The sequence below is a fragment of the Chrysemys picta genome, chromosome 7 (assembly GCF_011386835.1).
Source record: "Chrysemys picta bellii isolate R12L10 chromosome 7, ASM1138683v2, whole genome shotgun sequence".
Classification (NCBI taxonomy): domain Eukaryota; kingdom Metazoa; phylum Chordata; order Testudines; family Emydidae; genus Chrysemys; species Chrysemys picta.
In genome coordinates, this window is record NC_088797.1 from 3,674,935 (window position 1) to 3,694,201 (window position 19,267).

General features: G+C 44.2%; 1 protein-coding gene across 7 annotated transcripts in view; it reads left to right on the forward strand.

The window, feature by feature from the left end:
- Positions 1 to 463: 463 nt before the first annotated feature.
- Positions 464 to 19,267, forward strand: part of PTPRG (protein tyrosine phosphatase receptor type G) — a 579,897-nt gene continuing 561,093 nt past the window's right edge. For 3 of the 7 annotated variants that reach the window (XM_065550634.1, XM_065550633.1, XM_065550635.1), the window contains exon 1: positions 599 to 816. In XM_065550634.1, the coding sequence (XP_065406706.1) occupies positions 732 to 816 (85 nt within the window). In that variant the 5' untranslated portion in view covers positions 599 to 731. Of the gene's footprint in view, positions 817 to 19,267 lie in introns of all 7 variants that reach the window. The other 4 variants (XM_065550638.1, XM_065550639.1, XM_065550636.1 and 1 more) reach the window with 2 other exon arrangements.

The window sequence follows — 19,267 nt, forward strand, 5'->3', positions numbered from 1 at the left end:
CACCCATGCTCCCGCAGACCGAACAGAGGCTGGCTCACACACACGCCTATTTTTCACCTGCAAACGCCTCCTGGGTTTGCAGCGGAGGGACTGGAGGCCAGAGAGAGACAGGGGCCATGTGTGCACGGCCCCTTTAAGAGCCCCGGGTGCGCGCAAAAGCCCGACTCCCCTTTTCCCCGCGCGCCCCCGCCTCCTCTCTCCCTCACTCCGCTTTAAAGTCTGAGCCAGGCGCCGGGCTCACATGGTGCGTCCTGCATGGAGGAATGGAGCGCGCCCGGCTGCCGTCTGACCGCCGCCGAGCCGCCGCTGCCCGGGGCACGGACTGAGAGCCTGCGCCCGGCCCCTGCCATGGCTTGGCCCCGGAGGCTGCCTGCATGAGGAGCGAGGGAGAGCCCCAGCCCCAGCCCCGCCACGGCGCTTCTCCTCCGGCCGCCGCCGCCGCTCGGGGAGTGAAGTTCTGAGCGCTCCCCGGGAGCCGACCCAGCCGCCGCGGGGCTGCTCCGGGCCTGGCGCTTGCTGCGTCCGGGACCTGCTGCTCCGGCCCCCCAGCACCCCCGCTTTGCCCCCGGCCGGGGCGGGTGACCCGGGGACGTGGGGCGGGGTTGGTCTGGTTGGCTGGCTGGTTTTTTTTGGGGGGGTGGGTGGCTGGGGAAAGGGGGAGGACAAGCGGCAACTTCTTCTCCACAAGTTCCAGCCCCCTCCTCGCCCCCTTTCGATGTGCGCCTTTGGACATGCGGAGGCTACTGCAACCGTGTTGGTGGATCTTTTTCTTGAAAATCACCAGCTCCGTGCTCCAGTATGTGGTGTGCTTCCCCGGTGAGTGGCGCCGGCCGCGGGGGGAGGAGGGGGGGAGTGTGTTTGAAAATACAGGGCTCCTGCTTTGCGCGCTCTGCTGCACCGCCTGGCCCGTGGGGGGGCTGGGGGTCCCCAAGGCTGCGTGGCTGCTGCCTCTCCCTGGGGGGCTGGCTGTGCTGGGGCGGGGGGGGGGGGCTGGAGAAAGTGTGTGTGGGGGGTGTTGCTGATTGACCCCCCCCCCAGCCATGGGCGTGCGAGACTCAACGAGGGGAGAGGGGGACCGGTCTCTCCCCTGCCCCTACCCCGCTCCGGGGTGGGCTTTCCCTGGGGAAGGGGGGCCGGTTCTCAGCCCCGGCTTCCCAGCCACGCTTTGCCCAACTTCTCCCCCTCTCCCCTGGCGCCCCTGCTCGCAGCGGGACCGGCTGCGGGAGAGGCCCCCTACCCCCGGGATCGTGGCTGCCCGAGCCTGGCCCCCGGCTCGCCGCTGCCTGCCCGCAGCCGCCTCCCATCGCCCCTGCTGGGCTTTGCCCGCTCGGCAGCCGCATGCCCCACAGCGACTCCGGCCCCTCGGCGGCCCCTTGCCCCGGGGCGCGCCCGTGGCGAGGGATGGGCACCCCGGGGTGCCCGCCCGCTCCCTTCCTCCCTCCGGCGGGCTCGGCTTTGGCGCAGCGCTTCCCGCGGCGGAGCAGCAGCCGGCGGCTGGGGGAGCTCGGGGCGCTGCGCCGCGGGGCGCTAATGGCACCGGGCGCCCCAGCTCCAGGGGCCCGGACGCGCCCCGGGGAGGCTCCCGCTAGGCGGGCTCAGGTGCCCCCACGCCCCGATCCTCGCCCCCCCCCCCCAAACTTAGTTGGGTCCTGCCGCCCCCGGGGCCTCCCACCTGCGCCCCCCGCGCCTGCTTGGCTGCGTTCCGCCGCTGTCCCCTTGACCTTGGGGGCCGGGGATGTGGTCTGGGGGGGCCGGGGCCAGAGGGACAAAGGTCGGAGCCTGCCCGTCCATCGGGGCGAGCTGAGCACACAAACCCTGGCGGCTGATCTGGTTCCTCTGCTCCTAGCCCGGGCAAGGAGGGAGACAGCGGAGCCTGATGCGCAAACTTCCCTCGGCGGGTGGGGATGCGGGTGGGTGGGTGGGGGTCTGGCCACAGCCTCAGTGCTCAGGGGGCGCTGGGCTGTGCTTCCCGCATCACTGCCAGGCGCAGGGGTGGATTCCCACCCCAAGGTTGCCTTAACACGTCCTCTCCAGCCTAGTGCGCTCAGGTCAAAAGCAAAATCCTCCAGGAGGCTGCGGAGAGGAGGACGCTTGCTGTGTGTGTAGGTGTGTTGTGTGTGTAATGGCTAAGGAAAGTTAAAATGTCAGAGGCTTTGGAGGGGTCTGCTATTCCATTTCCCAAAGCTGCAGTCAGACAGATGCACCCACAGAGGCGCTGCTGAGCTTCTGTCTGTCGCCGGCTGCGTTCGTCCCCTCTCCAGAAAGCCCCCCAAACACGCACGCACGCTCCGGGATGGACGTGGCCCTTCTGATGAGTTACTCAGAACTTCTCCTGAGTTTCTCTCCAGCTAGAATGTATGTGAGCATAACTTTCCCTTGTCTGCACATCTGCTGGCTTTCAGTCGCCACACAATCTCCCCCAACGCAGCTGGGGAGATCAAGGTCTAAAGTTGACCAGTTTCTCTACCCAAACAATTACAAAACCCATTTCTGCCAGAATTTATTTGTGCACCCTTCAGTTTTAAAGGGGCACTGTCAACTGTACATATGACACTCCAGTTTCCAGCACCCTCCAGAATGTTGTGTATCTCTCTCTTTCTCTGTACATTCCTTTAAAAATATCTCGGGTTTTTTCCTGTTTTCCCCATTCCTGTCTTATGAGAATCTTTGTTGCAGGGAAGTAGCTGACTAGTGGAAATAATGAAATTGACTGAGCACAAAATGCTGTCAAATGCACAAGCTGGTGTGTGGGTGTGTGTGTGTGTGTGTGTGTGTGTGGTGGGGGGGGCGAAGTGGATGTATGTAGAGCAGAACTATTTTTTAAAAAACTTCTTTTGCTTAGTGTTACTCGTTACTTTAGTAGCTATAAAATTTTCAGCCAGATGTGATGGTTTTTATTTAAATAACCAAGTCCAAAAAGGTACCACTAAGTGGGGAGATACATATATTAAAAGCGTACTTTGGTATCTCTTATTCCAGAAAAGTGAGCAAATGGAATATTTTGGAGGCCCTTGCTGCTGGCTTTTCTGTTCATTTTGTTAGTTAAGCCTATGTCTTCATAGCTATTAAAGTTGAAAAGCTGTGACACTGACCTTCTGATGCAATTTGTATTGTGGACCACTTACAGGATGCATGAGAAGAGTAAAATCCATTTTCTGGAAGCTTTCTAGTAACTTTCAATTCTCTTTTAAAATACTCACAAGGACACAAGCAAATAGTCCGTATACGCCAATCACCTCCAGTAACTTATCAGATGATAAAATGATTTCAAGAAAAAATAAAATAAGCCAGAGTGAGTTAAAACCTCCATCTGTTTGAAATTCTGCAGCTCTTGAGGAAAAAACATTTATCTTCTTTGTATTGATTTCTTCTCTTTCATTTCAATGAGAGTGGGGCCTTCTCTCTGGTTCTGATGTATATTATACAGTAATTACATCTAGAAAGCAGGCTCTAAGAACAATTTAGGAAAACAAGCTCTGATGTAGGTTTAATATTACAATATTGTAAGAAGAACTGATTTATATCCATGGAGTTAAAACTAGATAATATTTACATTATGGGTTGATGTAGATATATGCTCTGTGTTTGCATACCCATGTTCATGTACTGTGTATAGCTAAATGATTTAACATTAGTAACTGAGAAATAGCTTTATAATACTTACAGATGCTGTTCAACATGGGGCTTTGCTTGGAAAACAAAGTATTTTCTTATGAAGGCTTTTGTGGCTGTAGTTCGTGACACTGCTACCATGTTAGGCCTCGCTGATTTCATTATTGTAGGTTTTCTTCCAAACAGTGATCACAGTTGTGGGTTGGGCAAGTTAGAACATTAAGACAAATAAGGACACTGTAGCCTTCTCTACTGTGACCCGGTACATGAGAAGTGCCAGAGGCAGGAAGGCTGCAGCGAGCGCCTCAGGGGACTAAAACAGGACATCAGTGTTGACAACACCAAATGGCAAATTGTCAAAATTGTGTTAATGGGGAATCCCTGCCAAAAATTAACTATTTAGCATCTGAAACAAAATCTACTTAATTTATTTTTAAAACCTGAATTAAGAAGCTTAGCGAATGCAGATGGATGTTTTTTATGTAGAAAAACTTTATTCCCAGCTGCCTTTAAACAAGAGATACAGATCGCTACTTTGTCTCTTCCCCCTCTCCTTCCCCAATCGCTTTCATTAGTGAAGCAACATAAAACAGACAATTTAACATTGTAAAATAAAGCATGAGGTCATCTAGAAAATAAACCCTTTCACCTTTAGCAGTCCTCTAACAGACTTGTAATGAATTTTTACCTTTGTATAAATATCTTGTTCTCTACTCCATCAGTAACAATGAGGAAAATATATTGGGAGCTTTTGTTCTTCCTGCACTAGCACTTCAGTACATTTAACTGTGAACTTGTCACTGGTAATTGCGATGGTTAATAAATCCAACTAAGATAAAGTAAAAACAATTGTTGCTATGGGGTCTGCTCACTCATGCAGCTAAATTCATTGTGTTAATGAGTAAGAAAAGGCCTAAATATTAATAATACAATAGCATCCTTAATAATCTGCTTCCCTGAGGTAAGGAATGTTTGTGTTCTGTTCTGCATTTTGTGACTAGTATAGTACCTGGCATCTATGGAGCTAGAAACTTGTTTCAGTTTTCCTAGGAGAAATATGTAAAAGGTGGATTTAACAAAAAAAAAAAAATCTAAATGACCGAATTGGCTAACAAATGTAGTTCAGTATTGACCTAGCATATATCAGCCTCCAACTTTTTTTAAAGGCATGATATGATGTTGGTGGCTTTTAGTTCTTCACTCTTCAAGTATGAAGACTATAATTTCTTTAGGGGGGAGGGAGAAATCTTTAGTATTGTTTGTCTGTTTCCTAGGAGCGTGTGCCTTTGAGCTAATCAAATGCCACTTTCAAAATCTTTAAAGGTGCTGAATAAGACTGGCCTTGTTTATCCAAGATTTTCTAGAGCAAGGTGTGTACTCCTGCACTTCCCTTTCATAGAGAAATATGGAATGTACAGGAGAGGGCTCTCCAAGACTTTATTTAGTCCTATGGCTTTTATGAAGATGACACGTCTTACATTTTAATTATTCTCTTATTTTTCAATGCCTTTTTAAATATGCTTTATGTTCCAGGAAGTGGCTAATGGAGTCCTTGCTGCTAAAGAATGTCAAATACTCCTCTCTCCTTTTTTCCTGTGCACTGGGAGCTGAGCTTGCTGGTATGCTTCTGAAGAGAAAAATAAGGAAGATCTTTGATACTGTTTGCAGACTTATGGAAACTGATTCACAGCTAACAGTGCCAGGACAGAGCTTTGTAAACTCTAAGTGATGCTGGAAGCTGAGTAGATGAACAGCTACAGCAAGTGTGATATATTTTTTGGGGGTGGGAGGGAAGGGGAGCTCAGTCAATTCAAAGGGGATTGGGGAGAGTAATCCATTTTCAGAGGCTAGACTAGAATCTGGATATCTGAGAAACCTAGTGGTGGTGCAGCAACTTTCTGTTTGTCTGAGATTTATAGATTCTATAGAGCCATTCATTGTTCTCGCCTAGTGGGATCAGGCCCTATTCTGGGTCTTCTGTTTTTTAAGGGTGAAGAAGTGAGGTAGCATCCTGTGTGTGCTTCTCCCCCCTTCTCTTCACTATGTTACAGAAAACTGGTGCAAATAGCTTTCTAGCACATTTTGGGAAAAGAGGAGCCTTTACTCAGAACTAACGAAGGATTTGCATAATCTAGCATAGAGACTTGGTGTTGTTCATCAGCTAGTCTGTACAGTAGCTTCTGATTGTCTTGCTGAGAGCTGCTGTTGACAACTCAGCCAGGACCTACTTGTCCAAGTCCCATTGTCCGTTCTATTCTCCTTGAAAAGGTGGTGGAGCAGTGCAGTTCAGCATCTCCTAAGAAATCTCACTGTCCAGGAATATGATGTGGCCTCTGTTAGGAGTGTCCACTTTCTGTCAGCAGCATGGGGCTGAAATCCTGGGTTCATTGACTTGTAATGAGTCAATGACTCTTAATAGGGCTAGAATTTCACCTGGGGTGTTTTTCTCCAACACTTTCCTTACATACATAATTAAAGCCTTACACTTAATTTAAAAAAAAGTAACATGAATAGTTTTCATTGTCTATGCAGTTATAGAAAATACGATGAAGATCCTATCCCTGTTCTGATCAGCGTTTAAGGACTAACATGCTGGTAGCTTTTGGAAAGAAAGCATTGTTAAGTTTGACTCTAATTTAAATGTTGAGTTTTATGGTTAAATTAAAAAAAAGTTTCAAACTATTAATCTCCACTATCTTTGGAACAAATGCTAATCTCTTGGTGGCTGCTTTTTAGCAGCCAGTCGAACATGTGGCGTGATGTGCTTGGAAGCCTAAGGGTATAGTAATAAAATTGCACTTTATCCAGTATATAACCTTAATATGAGGAATTATGAGAGAATGAGACTAATTTCTGTTTGCTTTTAAGTTACTGTATTTTAATTTTATTACAAAACATACATCATAGTTGCTGTTACTTTCTGACTGAATTGTGATTCTTTATACTCTCACGTGGCAGCAAGAAGTCATTTTTAAGGCTTAATTATACAGTGCTCTTAAATATTTCAGTCAATTTGTTCTGCTGTCAGGGAGCCGAATCCTGAACCCCTAGAGCCATTTGTTAAAAGGTATTTAGGCTCCTAGTGGGATTTTTTTCAAGTGCCTAAAATCCCAGTAGGCACTTAACCACGTCTTCAGGTGCACAGGTTTAAAAAGTAAGGGCCATACTTTTAACTCAAGCAAACTGCCATTTACTTTTTGTCTGAGTAAATCTGCAGGCTTTATTTTCTTTACATAATACTGACCTGGGTGTAACTCCATTGACTTAAGTGAGAGTCACTCCACTTGACATTGACATCTGCATCTCTCTGGGAATGTTTGGGAGGCCAAGTCTAGGAGGAAAATATAAATTATTGTGTGTCCTGCTCAGACTGCATTTCTGTACTAATGAGGGGAGCCTGTTACATTGCCCACCTGGTAAGGTCAATTGAAGACCAGCTGTTCTGGTTGGAAGCCCTAGTTTCTCCACTTGTAGATGGATATTCCTTCAATGAAAGAAAGGGGAGGGCGGGGGGGAAGCATGTAGGTAGCTGATAGGGGTTTTTGTAATGTGGTCGGGTTGGGCTGGATGCTGCTGCACAAACACAGGCAGACACAATCCTACCCTGACAAGGTTACAATCTAAATGACCCTTCCCACCAGAAGCTAACAGGTGACAGGAGGGAGAGAGCATTTAAACAAAGCCATTGAGGTGAGGGGTGAGATGGCGGCTGCTTCTATTCCTTTGTCTCGTTTCCATATTTTTTTTCTTATGGGGATGAGGGGAAGGGCAGGAAGTGACTAAATAGGAATGTGTGGGGAAAGGAAGAGACCGATTACCGTGATGCATGGCTGCTGCTTTCCTTTCGGCCTAGGATTTATTTTTGATTTTTACGGAACAAGTTCAGCTTAGAACAATTTAAATTAGCCACAGTTTATGGGGAGGCTAACAGTAAAATCAGGTAACGGGTGGGTTTTTTCATGTCGTTGTACAAATTTTAGATGTTTGGCAACTGGCGTATTAGAGTTCTGAATCAAGTAATTTGGATAGTGCTGGATCATTCTATAGAACTCCTGGCTGCAGTGCGCACCTGCCAGCAGTGGTGACAGGTGAAATCTCACTGGAGACGGGGTGCTGCAGCTCTTGAGTACGTAAATGTTGATGTGATGCCCAAGTACATGTATTCTCTGCCAGTTGCTGCTTTGAGGGATTTTGCATTCATAGCATGGAAACCTCTGTAAGAAAAATCTAGATGGGTTTTTTTGAGACTTGGCTACTTCGCTTAACAGAACTGCTTTGAATACCCTTTTCTGTGCTCACAGATACTTGATGAATGAAACCTGGAGCCAGGGGGAGCTGCACTGGTATTTGGGAGCAAAATATTGGCCATTATTTGGTCATGTGGCAGCTGTTGGTTCTTTTTTCTGTTTCAAAAGCATGCCTGTCTTTTCGATGGAATGCTTTTAGAGCTCTTCTTCTGACAGCCAGCTTATTCTAGTGAAAAAGAGGAATGCTATCTGATCTCTTTTGCTCACCAAAATGGACAGTAGTACAGGATTTCTCCCCCCCCACACACACACACTTTTGGAGGGGAAGAGACTGATAAAATGCACCAGTGTTTTAATCAAAACAGTGCTTCAGAATGTGTCCATAGAAAAGCGCTTAAGTATTGGATTATTGCCCTTCATCATTCTCAAGCCTTAAAACTGGCATTTCTGCTTCCTGGCTGTGCCACCTTCTTTTTTAATAAAAAAAAAAGCATTAGTGTTCCTCTGAAGAGAGGAGGCTTAAAGAATGCAGAAGGACTTAAACTGAAGAAGGCACAACTCATGAACCCCACCCCACCCCGCTCCCAACCCCTGTCCAAAAAAGGTCAGGTTCATTGTGTAGTCTTCTGCACCACTACAAAGTTTGTGTAAAAACACTTCTGTGCTGATTTTTGCAGTGTTACTCGTTTGGCACTGGTGGCAGTACGGGACAGTGATTGTGTGGTACAAGGCAATGGTGAACTGGACCCATTAAATGATCTCGGAGCCTTCAGCAAGGATGCTCATTTAGTGCCACCAAAGACTGCTGCTTTGTGTACTCTATTCTGCACAGCGTTCTAAACGCAGCCCTATATGATTGGAGAGACACTCTTGCTAGCTTCTGCTCCTTAGACTTAGGATGTCAAAAGGGCCATTTTAAAGAGGTATTGCAACCATTAATATGGAGTTCCAAAATAAAGACATCAGAAAGAAGTGGTCTCAGATGGCCAAGATTTTTCCAAAAGTGACTAGTGGCTTTTTTTGCTTGCCCCAATTGTTGGGGGTCCAACTTGAGACCCCGTAGTGGGTGCTGATTTTTTCCCCCCAGCTGATCTCTGACATTCTGATAATCAGACCCATTTCAGTTTTCTTTACCTGAAAACTGAGGCACCCAAAATTGCTTGTTGCTTTTGAAAACTTTGGTGCGGATCTACATTAACCTGAAAAACTAGGGGTAGAAATGTCAAAAGCTCCGAGTCCCACTGACTTTGAGTGGGATTAAGGTTCCTAAATCACTCTAGGTGCTTTTGAAATTTTTATTCTGGATCTACTACAGAGGCAAACTAGAAAGGATAACCGTCAAACCTGTAAACTGGGGCTTCACAGTGCAGGAATACCTTTCAAGCACAGCCTCCATTTAACCAGTGACATGAGAGAGCCGGAGCACTAATTCAACGGGTCAGAATCTCCATATTGCTCACCAATTAATTATGTTCAATATTCTTTTTACAGTAAAATAATTTAGGCATAAATGTTCTAAACACTTTTTAAAAATATACCTAAAATTTGCCTGTTGACAGCAGTTGCATCATATTCTAATTGGTGAGAATCACTAATGAGAGTACTCAAGATCTAAAATTAGTTGTTTATTTTTCCTTTCTTCGGTGCCTGAGGGTTTTGCATCAGATTATGTGGCTTCTGTATAACTGTTTGTATTTCAAAGCAACACCTTCCTGAATTTTTAGCTATTTAAGTAAGTGTTAACTGTGTGGGCTCAGTGACAGCAGTTTCAGAAACTGATTTTTTTAATTGTTTCTTACTACATTGTTGATGCATAGTAAAGTGTTCCTCTTTTTTGTTTATTGTGAATAAATTCATTGTTATCTTTGTAAACTATGGGTGCGAATGTGTGATCATATAATGTCTCTCTTCTTAACATGGCGCAGATCCTCAGCTGATGTAAATTGTCATTGCTCCATTTAACAAGAGGAGCAATGACAAATTACACCAGCTGAGATTCTGCCCTATTGTCTTCATAGTGGGGGGTGGAAAAGGTTATCTTGAAAAATGTTGCATATTCAAACTAGGGATTTTGTTAATTTCAGTGAGTTGTTGAATGAGATTCTCACAAAGACTCATAATTTGGTCAGAACATAACAGTAACTGATGCATGTCTTTTAATAAAATTAAAATACAGTAACTATCTTTTTTGGTTTTGTTTTTAAAAATCCCAAGTCTACATTATTTTGGTTTGCCAATATCTAGGGTCTTCATAAAAAGCTAGGATACTTCAACAGAGCCTGTCTGCATGGTTTGGGCTTTTTTTAATTTTTGTTGTTAACCATTGGAGGGTTTTTTTTATAGGTGTAGAGCAACATCTTCATTTGGCTTCTCATTGTAAAGCTACCTCCTTATTGTAAGCCATGCTGTGTGCCTTTAACATCTCCGAAATCTCCCAAGTCACTATTGACCATTGTTATGCAGTCTTATTCTTTTTAAGGAAAAAAAAAAACTTTGTGTAGATAAGGTGATCAGTTACAGCCAGCATGGATTTGTCAAGAACAAATCATGTCAAACCAACCTGATAGCTTTCGACAATGAAACAAACCTTGTGGATGGGGGGGGCGGGAGGAGCAGTAGATGTGGTATATCTTGATTTTTAGTAAGGCTTTTCAGACTCTCTCAGGACCTTCTCATAAACAAACCCAGGGAAATTCTTCCTAGATGAAGCTACTGGTTGGGAAACAGTTCTGGAGGGGTAATCAGTCATGCTGGAAGGGCATATCAAGGGGCCCTGTAAGGATCAGTTCTGGGTCTAGTTTGGTTCAATATCTTTGTCAATGAATTAGGTGATGGCCTAGAGAGTACACTTGTAAAGTTTGTGGATGATACCAAGCTGGGAGGGGTTGCAAGTGCTCTGGAGGATAGGATTAAAATTCAAAATGGTCTGGAGAAATGCTCTGAAGTTAATAGGGTGAAATTCAATAAGGACAAATGCAAAGTACTCCACTTAAGAAGGAACAAGGAGTTGCCTAGGGAGGTTGTAGAATCTTCATCATTGGAGATTTTTAAGAGCAGGTTGGACAAACACCTGTCAGGGATGGTCTAGATAATACTTAATCCTGCCATGAGGCAGAGGGCTGGACTAGATGACCTCTTGAGGGCCCTTCCAGTTCTGTGATTTTTTTTTTTTTATTATTTTTTTTAAATGATTTAACCTATTAGCCAGACTTTAAACCAGGCAACAGACAGGAAATTAAGATTATCTCAGTCTAAATACCAATTTGAATTTGATCCAGGCCACTTGGTTCTTACTGGCAATTCAGTGACTCTGTGAAAAAGATGTGATTGACAATGGAATGACAGCTTTTTACATGGGATTTTGTAAGGTGGACATATATGACCAGACCATCAAAAGGTATTTAGGTACCTGAAATGAATGGGAGATAGGAGAGACCTTTGAGGAGCTGGTCCATATTGTCTAAAGTGGAGTGAGAGTCTCGGCAGAGCAACGAAGGACTGAATGCACCTGGAGCCCTAGACTAGCCTCTTGACACTGGCTGTTATGCTTGGACAACATTCTGCAGGGACACTGGTGAGGGAAGCTTGCACCCGTGGTATAATTCGTATGTTAAGAGCTATCCACAGGGCACCTTTCCATAAACACTTCTATGATTTTCCTTTTTAAAAACAAGTTTTAAAATCCCATGTAAGGGCCAAGGGGAAAAAAAAACTCTTTACTGTCTTCACTTCCCCTTGACAAGCAAACATGTTTGTTTGTCAATCATACTTGACATGGTTTTAGAAGCACTGGAAAATAAATGTGTGTGTGAGTTAATGGGGTTTGGCAATTAGCTTGCTAGAATGAACCAAGTGACTTAGTTGAACATAGAGTTTTACTGAAAAATCCCTTCCTCGTAGTTAAAAACAAATGAAATTGCTTCTTATTGATTTTAATTTACGTTGAAACACTGCTGTCTCTTGAACAATGCCAGAAATGGAAGCAACTATAAATGAGTACAAGATGTGATAAGATAGGTGGACTCTTAAGCAATCAAGAACACAGACAACCTCCAAGTTAGACAGTAGTTAAAATATGAGACTATGTATGGATCAATACATAAGTTTGCCTTAATCTTGTCCTTAAGCACTTGAAAGCTACATTCCTGGTATGTTGACACACCCCCTCTCTGGCAGAGACTGTAAGGCCTACTTCCAGAAAGGAATATTTTTCACTATTGCCCCATTCCTGCGCATGTGGGTTTGCTTGTGCTCTGCAGTACACAGATTGGGGAAATGGATTCAGGAAGCATAGAGGGCAAGGCCAGTATTTCTAGAAACCCTTCCGCAAATGGCTGCTGGAGGAAGTGCTGCATGGTTTTTGGAATAAACCCCTCCCCTGTGCACAAACCATCACCCTCAAAACTAAATACACCAGTATGTTTAGAAGGAGAGTTAGCGAATGTGAGACATGCACCAGAAGTTATTGGTCCATATCAGAAAATACACCCTACAACTCTGGCAAGAAAAACTGCAGCAGTCTTGGAATAGGCCATGTCACAGGGGCTTCAGCTATTCTTTTGCTCACCACCATCTCCTTTAAATGTGGAGTTTCTTCTTGTGAGTAATTTGAGCAAAGATTAGTAAATATGAGAAACCATACAACCCACACCAGGTATTGGACTTGAAAGACTGAGCCAACGTTGCAGCTGATGTAATTAACACGGTAACTCCCTTGGAAACAGTTAACTGCATTCTGCTGGCCTGATCCTAAGTGCTACTGAAGTTAATGGGAGCTGTAAGTGCTTAGCACATATTTAGGATCAGGTACTAATTCAGTAATGCAAAGACATTCTCTTCAGATAAGCGGTGCCCTTAACCTAGCATCCTGAGGAGGTGATGGGGCAGGTTCTCTTAATCAAGCAGTACCAAAAAGCCATGAATAAGCTACCCTATTGGACACTTATGTTTGTCATTGTAGGTTACCTCCATGTCAGCCTTTTGATTTTGCCTATTGGATGGGCACGCTGGATGGCTTGGGGGAGGTTCATTTTAAAATGTCACATTTCTTAGTTTGATAATGTCCAGACAATTTAATATTTAAAAAAAAAAAAAAGTGAGTTTGGTCCGGGGAAAATCCTGCTCTCTGGCGAGAGATCTATTGCCCAACAAAAATGAAACAGGTTCAATGAAAACAAATTCTTATGAAGGTTTTTGTATCCTCAAAAAAGGGATTGGGGAAAAAAGTCAACCAGTGCCAGTAGAAAAAGACTTGCCTGTAAAGAGGACACCAGTTAGAGGCCCTCGCCACCCCCCCACCCCCACAGACATACGTGCACATGGGCAACTGCCTTACACGGCTGCCCTCACTGGTGTACGTGAGCAAGCTTGGATAGGTTAGAATGCTTCTCTCCAATGTTCTCAAAAATCCGAGCAGCGAGAGGAACTTTACACGTTACTCCAGAAGCAGCCATCCCTGCTCAGAAACCAAGTGTCTTCAAAGACAAAAAGCTCACGGATGGCACCCGGCTTCAGGCTCCAACAAGCATCCTCTCTGGAATGAACGGTGAAGTGTCATGAGGGCAGAGCAGAAGTCTGGCAACTGCTCACTTACAGAAGAGAGCATAAGCCTTGCCACAGTAGATCATAGTAATGCCCCGTCTAATAATGATCCCCTCCCCAACCATGACCAATATAAGATATTTGAAAGAATGCTGCAACAACTCCTGAGGAAAACAATATGCATAGTAGGAGGGTCAATAGTTTCTTCCAAAAAAAAAAAAATTAATATATATATATATATATATATATATATATATATCCATGACAGCTAAGGGTTCCATCCCGAGAGTACCCAGCACTTTCCATTTCACCTGAAGCTAAACTGTGAGACACAGAGTACTGTGCACAGGTGTTGTACATGCTTACTAGTCTGCCCTCTTCAAGAGAGAACCATAGTCTATACTACGTGAAGCTTCTGCAAGGTACAGGGCCCTGGGTGCAAGCCTGAATGCGATCCATGCTGTCGTCATTCCAAGGAGGTGCATAATGGAAAGGAGAGAGATCTCTTGGCCAGCTGAAGGCGGAGGGGCTTTTGGCCACTACTCCCTTATAACAGCTATTGCCCAAATCACGACCGCTAGAGTAGCAGAACTACATGGTTTCCGGCTATTTACTGTAGAAAACTACCATTGTGAGGGTTGTCTACATGGAGCAGCAATGCAGACTAGCGGGGTGTGATTTCTAGAGCACGCATATGTGCTGTGCACTAATTGGCCCCTGTGGACTTTGCAGGTGAGCACTAGAAGTTCCCAAGGGTGCTTGAATGTAGTACCGAAACAGGTTAGCCATGCTGTCGTCATCCCCAGGTTTGTAGCTGGCGTCTGTACCTTGCAGAGGCATCATGCAGTGCAGAAAGAGTATTAAGGAACCCGTAGGAAGTTTTTCTTAACATACAACCTAAACTGGCCTTGCTGCAAATTAAGCCCATTGTTTCTTGTCCTAGCCTCAGAGGTTAACAAGAACAATTTTCTCCTTCCTTCTTGTAACAACCTTTTATGTACTTGGAAACTGTTATGTTCCCTCTCAGTCTTCTCTTCTCCATACTAAACAAATCCATTTTTTCCCCATCTTCCCTCATAGGTCATGTTTTCTAGACCTTTTATCATTTTTCTTCTCCCCTCTGGACTTCCTTCAATTTGTCCACATTTTTCCTGAAATGTGGCACCCAAAACTGAACACAATACTCCAGTTGAGGCCTAATCAGCAGATTAGAGCGGAAGAATTACTTCTTGTGTCTTGCTTACAACGCTCCTGCTAATACATCCCAGAATGACCTTTGCTCTTTTTTTTTTTTTTTTTGTGTGCAACAATGTTACACTATTGACTCATATTTAGCTTGTGGTTCACTATGATCTTCCGATCCCTTTCCGCAGTACTCCTTCCTAGACGGTCATTTCCCATTTTGTATGAGTACAACTCCTTGTTCCTTCCTTCCTTAGTAGAGTACTTTGCATTTGTCCTTACTAAATTTCATTCTGTTTACTTCAGCCACTTTCTCCAGATCATTTTGAATTTTAATCCTATCCTCCAAAGCACTTGCATCTCCTCCCAGCTTGATATCGTCCGCAAACTTTATCAGTGTGCTCTCTGTGCCATTATCTAACTCATTGACAAAGATATTGAACCAAACCAGACCCAGAACTGATCCCTGCAGGACCCCACTCAATATGCCCTTCCAGCAGGGCTGTCCAGAGGGGGGGGGGGGCAAGTGGGGCAATTTGCCCTGGGCGCCGCAGGGGCCCCCACGAGAATACAGTGTTCTATAGTATTACAACTTTTTTTATGGAAGGGGCCCCCAAAATTGCTTTGCCCCAGGCCCCCTGAATCCTCTAGGCAGCCCTGCCTTCCAGCATGACTGTGAACTACCGATAACTACTCCCTGGGAACAGTTTTCCAACCAGTTATGCACCCACCTTATAGTAGCTCCATCTAGGTTGTATTTCACTAGTTTGTTTATGAGAAGGTCATGAGAGAGAGAGAGAGAGAGTCTGAAAAGCCTTACTAAAGTCAAGATGTACCACATCTACCGCTTGCGCACCCCTGTACCCCCAGCATCCACAAGGCTTGTTTCACTGTCAAAGAAAGCTATCGGGTTCATTTGACATGATTTGTTCTTGACAAATCTATGCTGACTGTGACTTATCAGCTTACTATATTCTAGAAGTTTGTAAATTGATTGCTTAATTATTTGCTCCATTATTTTTCCGGGTACAGAAGTTAAGCTGACTAGTCTGTAATTACCTGGGTTGTCCTTATTTCCCTTTTTATAAATGGGCACTCTATTTGCTCTTTTCCAGTCTTCTGGAATCTCTCCCGTCTTCCATGACTTTTCAAAGATAACACTGGTGTACAATTTTTGAGAAGTCGTCTGCTTCAGAGATAAAATGTGCTATTTATTATGTATTTTGATGTGCTGAATTCAAATATGACAATTAAAACAACTGGCTACTGTTTCTAAGATATTTAAGCTTTTACATTTTATGTCTATTTATATTGTGTAGATAGTAGAGTTTTAATCATAAATTGTAAACCTAGGTCTTTTCATGTGTTTATGGTTGCTTTACATGATAATATTTCACCTTTCCTGTTTATGTAACACTTTAAAAACCAGCAAAAGGGTTATATAAATAAAATTTATTATGAAACAAAAAGCAAGAAACTATTATATACATAGTTTAGTCCTATTCAGTGTCTACTCGGCGCTTCTTGTCTTGTCTCTTGTATTCATTAACTGGAGCATCTCTTGTCACTGTCCAGCAATAGTCTGCAAGCATTGATGGGCTCCATTTGCCCTGATGGCGTTTCTCCATTGTTGCAATCTCCTGGTGAAATTGCTCGCCGTGCTTGTCGCTCACTGCTCCGCAGTTCGGTGGGAAAAAATCTAGATGAGAGTGCAAAAAATGTATCTTTAGTGACATGTTGCAACCAAGGCTTTTGTATGCCTTGAGGAGGTTTTCCACCAACAACCTGTAGTTGTCTGCCTTGTTGTTTCCGAGAAAATTTATTGCCACTAACTGGAAGGCTTTCCATGCCGTCTTTTCCTTGCCACGCAGTGCATGGTCAAATGCATCATCTCGAAGAAGTTCATGAATCTGAGGACCAACGAAGACACCTTCCTTTATCTTAGCTTCACTTAACCTTGGAAATTTTCCACGGAGGTACTTGAAAGCTGCTTGTGTTTTGTCAATGGCCTTGACAGAGTTCTTCATCAGACCCAGCTTGATGTGTAAGGATGGTAACAAAATCTTCCTTGATTCAACAAGTGGTGGATGCTGAACACTTTTCCTCCCAGGCTCCAATGACTGTCGGAGTGGCCAATCTTTCTTGATGTAGTGGGAATCTCTTGCACGACTATCCCATTCGCAGAGAAAACAGCAGTACTTTGTGTATCCAGTCTGCAGACCAAGCAAGAGAGCAACAACCTTCAAATCGCCACAAAGCTGCCACTGATGTTGGTCATAGTTTATGCACCTCAAAAGTTGTTTCATGTTGTCATAGGCTTCCTTCATATGGACTGCATGACCAACTGGAATTGATGGCAAAACATTGCCATTATGCAGTAAAACAGCTTTAAGACTCGTCTTCGATGAATCAATAAACAGTCTCCACTCATCTGGATCGTGAACGATGTTGAGGGCTGCCATCACACCATGGATGTTGTTGCAGGCTACAAGATCACTTTCCATGAAGAAGAATGGGACAGGATGCTTTTGACGGTCATGGAACATGGAAACCCTAACATCACCTGCCAGGAGATTCCACTGCTGTAGTCTGGAGCTCAATAGCTCTGCCTTACTCTTGGGTACTTCCAAATCCCTGATAAGGTCATTCAGTTCACCTTGTGTTCTGAGGTGTGGTTCAGAGGAGGAGGATGGGAGAAAATGTGGGTCCTGTGACATTGATGGTTCAGGACCAGAAGTTTCATCCTCTTCCTCGTCTGACTCAAGTGAGTGATTCTGGTGCATCAGGAACCGGCACTCCTTTTCCGTGGGGTACTGGGCGTATAGCTGATGGAATGTTTGGATAATGCACAGTCCACTTTTTCTTCTTTGACACACCTTTCCCAACTGGAGGCACTATGCAGAAGTAACAATTGCTGGTATGATATGTTGGCTCTCTCCAAATCATTGGCATTGCAAAAGGCATAGATTTCCTTTTCCTGTTCAACCACTGGCGAAGATTTGTTGCACAAGTGTTGCAGCATATGTGTGGGGCCCACCTCTTGTCCTGATCTCCAATTTTGCAGCCAAAATAAAGGTGATAGGCTTTCTTAACCATAGTGGTTATTCTGCGCTTTTGTGATGCAAAAGTCACTTCACCACAAACATAGCAGAAGTTATCTACACTGTTCACACAAGTACGAGGCATCTCTGCTCACTTTGGCTAAACAGAAATGTGTCCCTTTGCAAAATCAAACACTGACAAATAAGAGAGCACGACACTGTATGATTTCTAGAGCTGATATAGGGCAATTTGTTCAGCAGAGTGATGTAAGCTTCGTTATGATTGCATCATCCATGACTTCTAGGAATAACACGATGCAATTCATATCATGTATGACGCAATACCAGCTTCAGATTTCATCATTCATTGTTTTGCCTAAAAAGCAAGTACTGTCCAAACCCAGTCATAGATTTATTCATAGATCCAGTCAAAGATGTATTTGAGTCATTTCTGGTTTAAATTGAGATCCCTTCCCTTTATAACTCACTTATCCTCCGCCATTCCCAAGTCAAGGGTCGTATATACTGTCCCAATAGCCTATCTTGAAAACTAGAGCCAATCAACAATTTTAAGCATCATTTTGGTTCTCAGTGACCCAGAATTAGTAACGTTTGACTACATTTATTTCAGAAGCATTTTGGCTGTAGAGCAGTGTAATAGCTAATCAGCTCCTTGAGTATTTTAGTTGCATTTCATCAGGTCCTGGTGACTTGAAGACCTCTAATTTGTCTAAGTAATTTTTAACTTGTTCTTTCCCTATTTTAGCCTCTTCTGATCCTACCTCATTCTCACTGGTATTCTCTGTTAGACATCCAATCACCACCAACTTTCTTGGTGAAAACCAAAACAAAGAAGTCATTAAGCACTCTGCCATTTCCACATTTTCTGTTGTTATTTTTGCCCCCTCATTGAGTAACGGGCCTACCCTGTCCTTGGTCTTCCTCTTGCTTCTAATGTATTTGTAGAATGTTTTCTTGTTGCCCTTTGTCTCTAGCTAGTTTGATCTCATTTTGTGCCTTGGCCTTTCTCATTTTGTCCCTACATACTTGTGTTATTTGTTCATATTCATCCTTTGTAATTTGACCTAGTTTCTACTTTTTGTAGGACTCTTTTGTTTTTTTAGATCAGTGAAGATCTCCTGGTTATGCCAGGTTGGTCTCTTGCCATACTTTCCATCTTTCCTATGCAGTGGGATAGTTTGCTCTTGTGCTCTTAATAATGACTCTCTTTTTGAAAAACTGCCAACTGTCTTCAATTGTTTTTCCCCTTAGGCTTGCTTCTCATGGGATTTTACCTACCAACTCCCTCAGTTTGTGAAAGTCGCCTTCTTGAAATCCATTGTCTTTAGTTTGCTGTTCTCCCTCCTACCATTCCTTAGAACCATTTCATGATCACTTCCACCTAAGCTGCCTTCCACTTTCATATTTCAACCAGTTCTCCCTGTTTAAGATCAAATCTAGAACAGCTTTTCCTCTAGTAGCTTTCTCCACCTTCTGAAATAAAATATTGTCTCCACTACATTCCCAGAGCTTGTTCGATAATCTGTGCCCTCGTGTGTTATTTTCCCCACAGATGTCTGAGTAGTTGAAGTCCCCCATCACCACCAATTCCTGTGCTTTGGGTGATTTTGGTAGTTTAAAAAA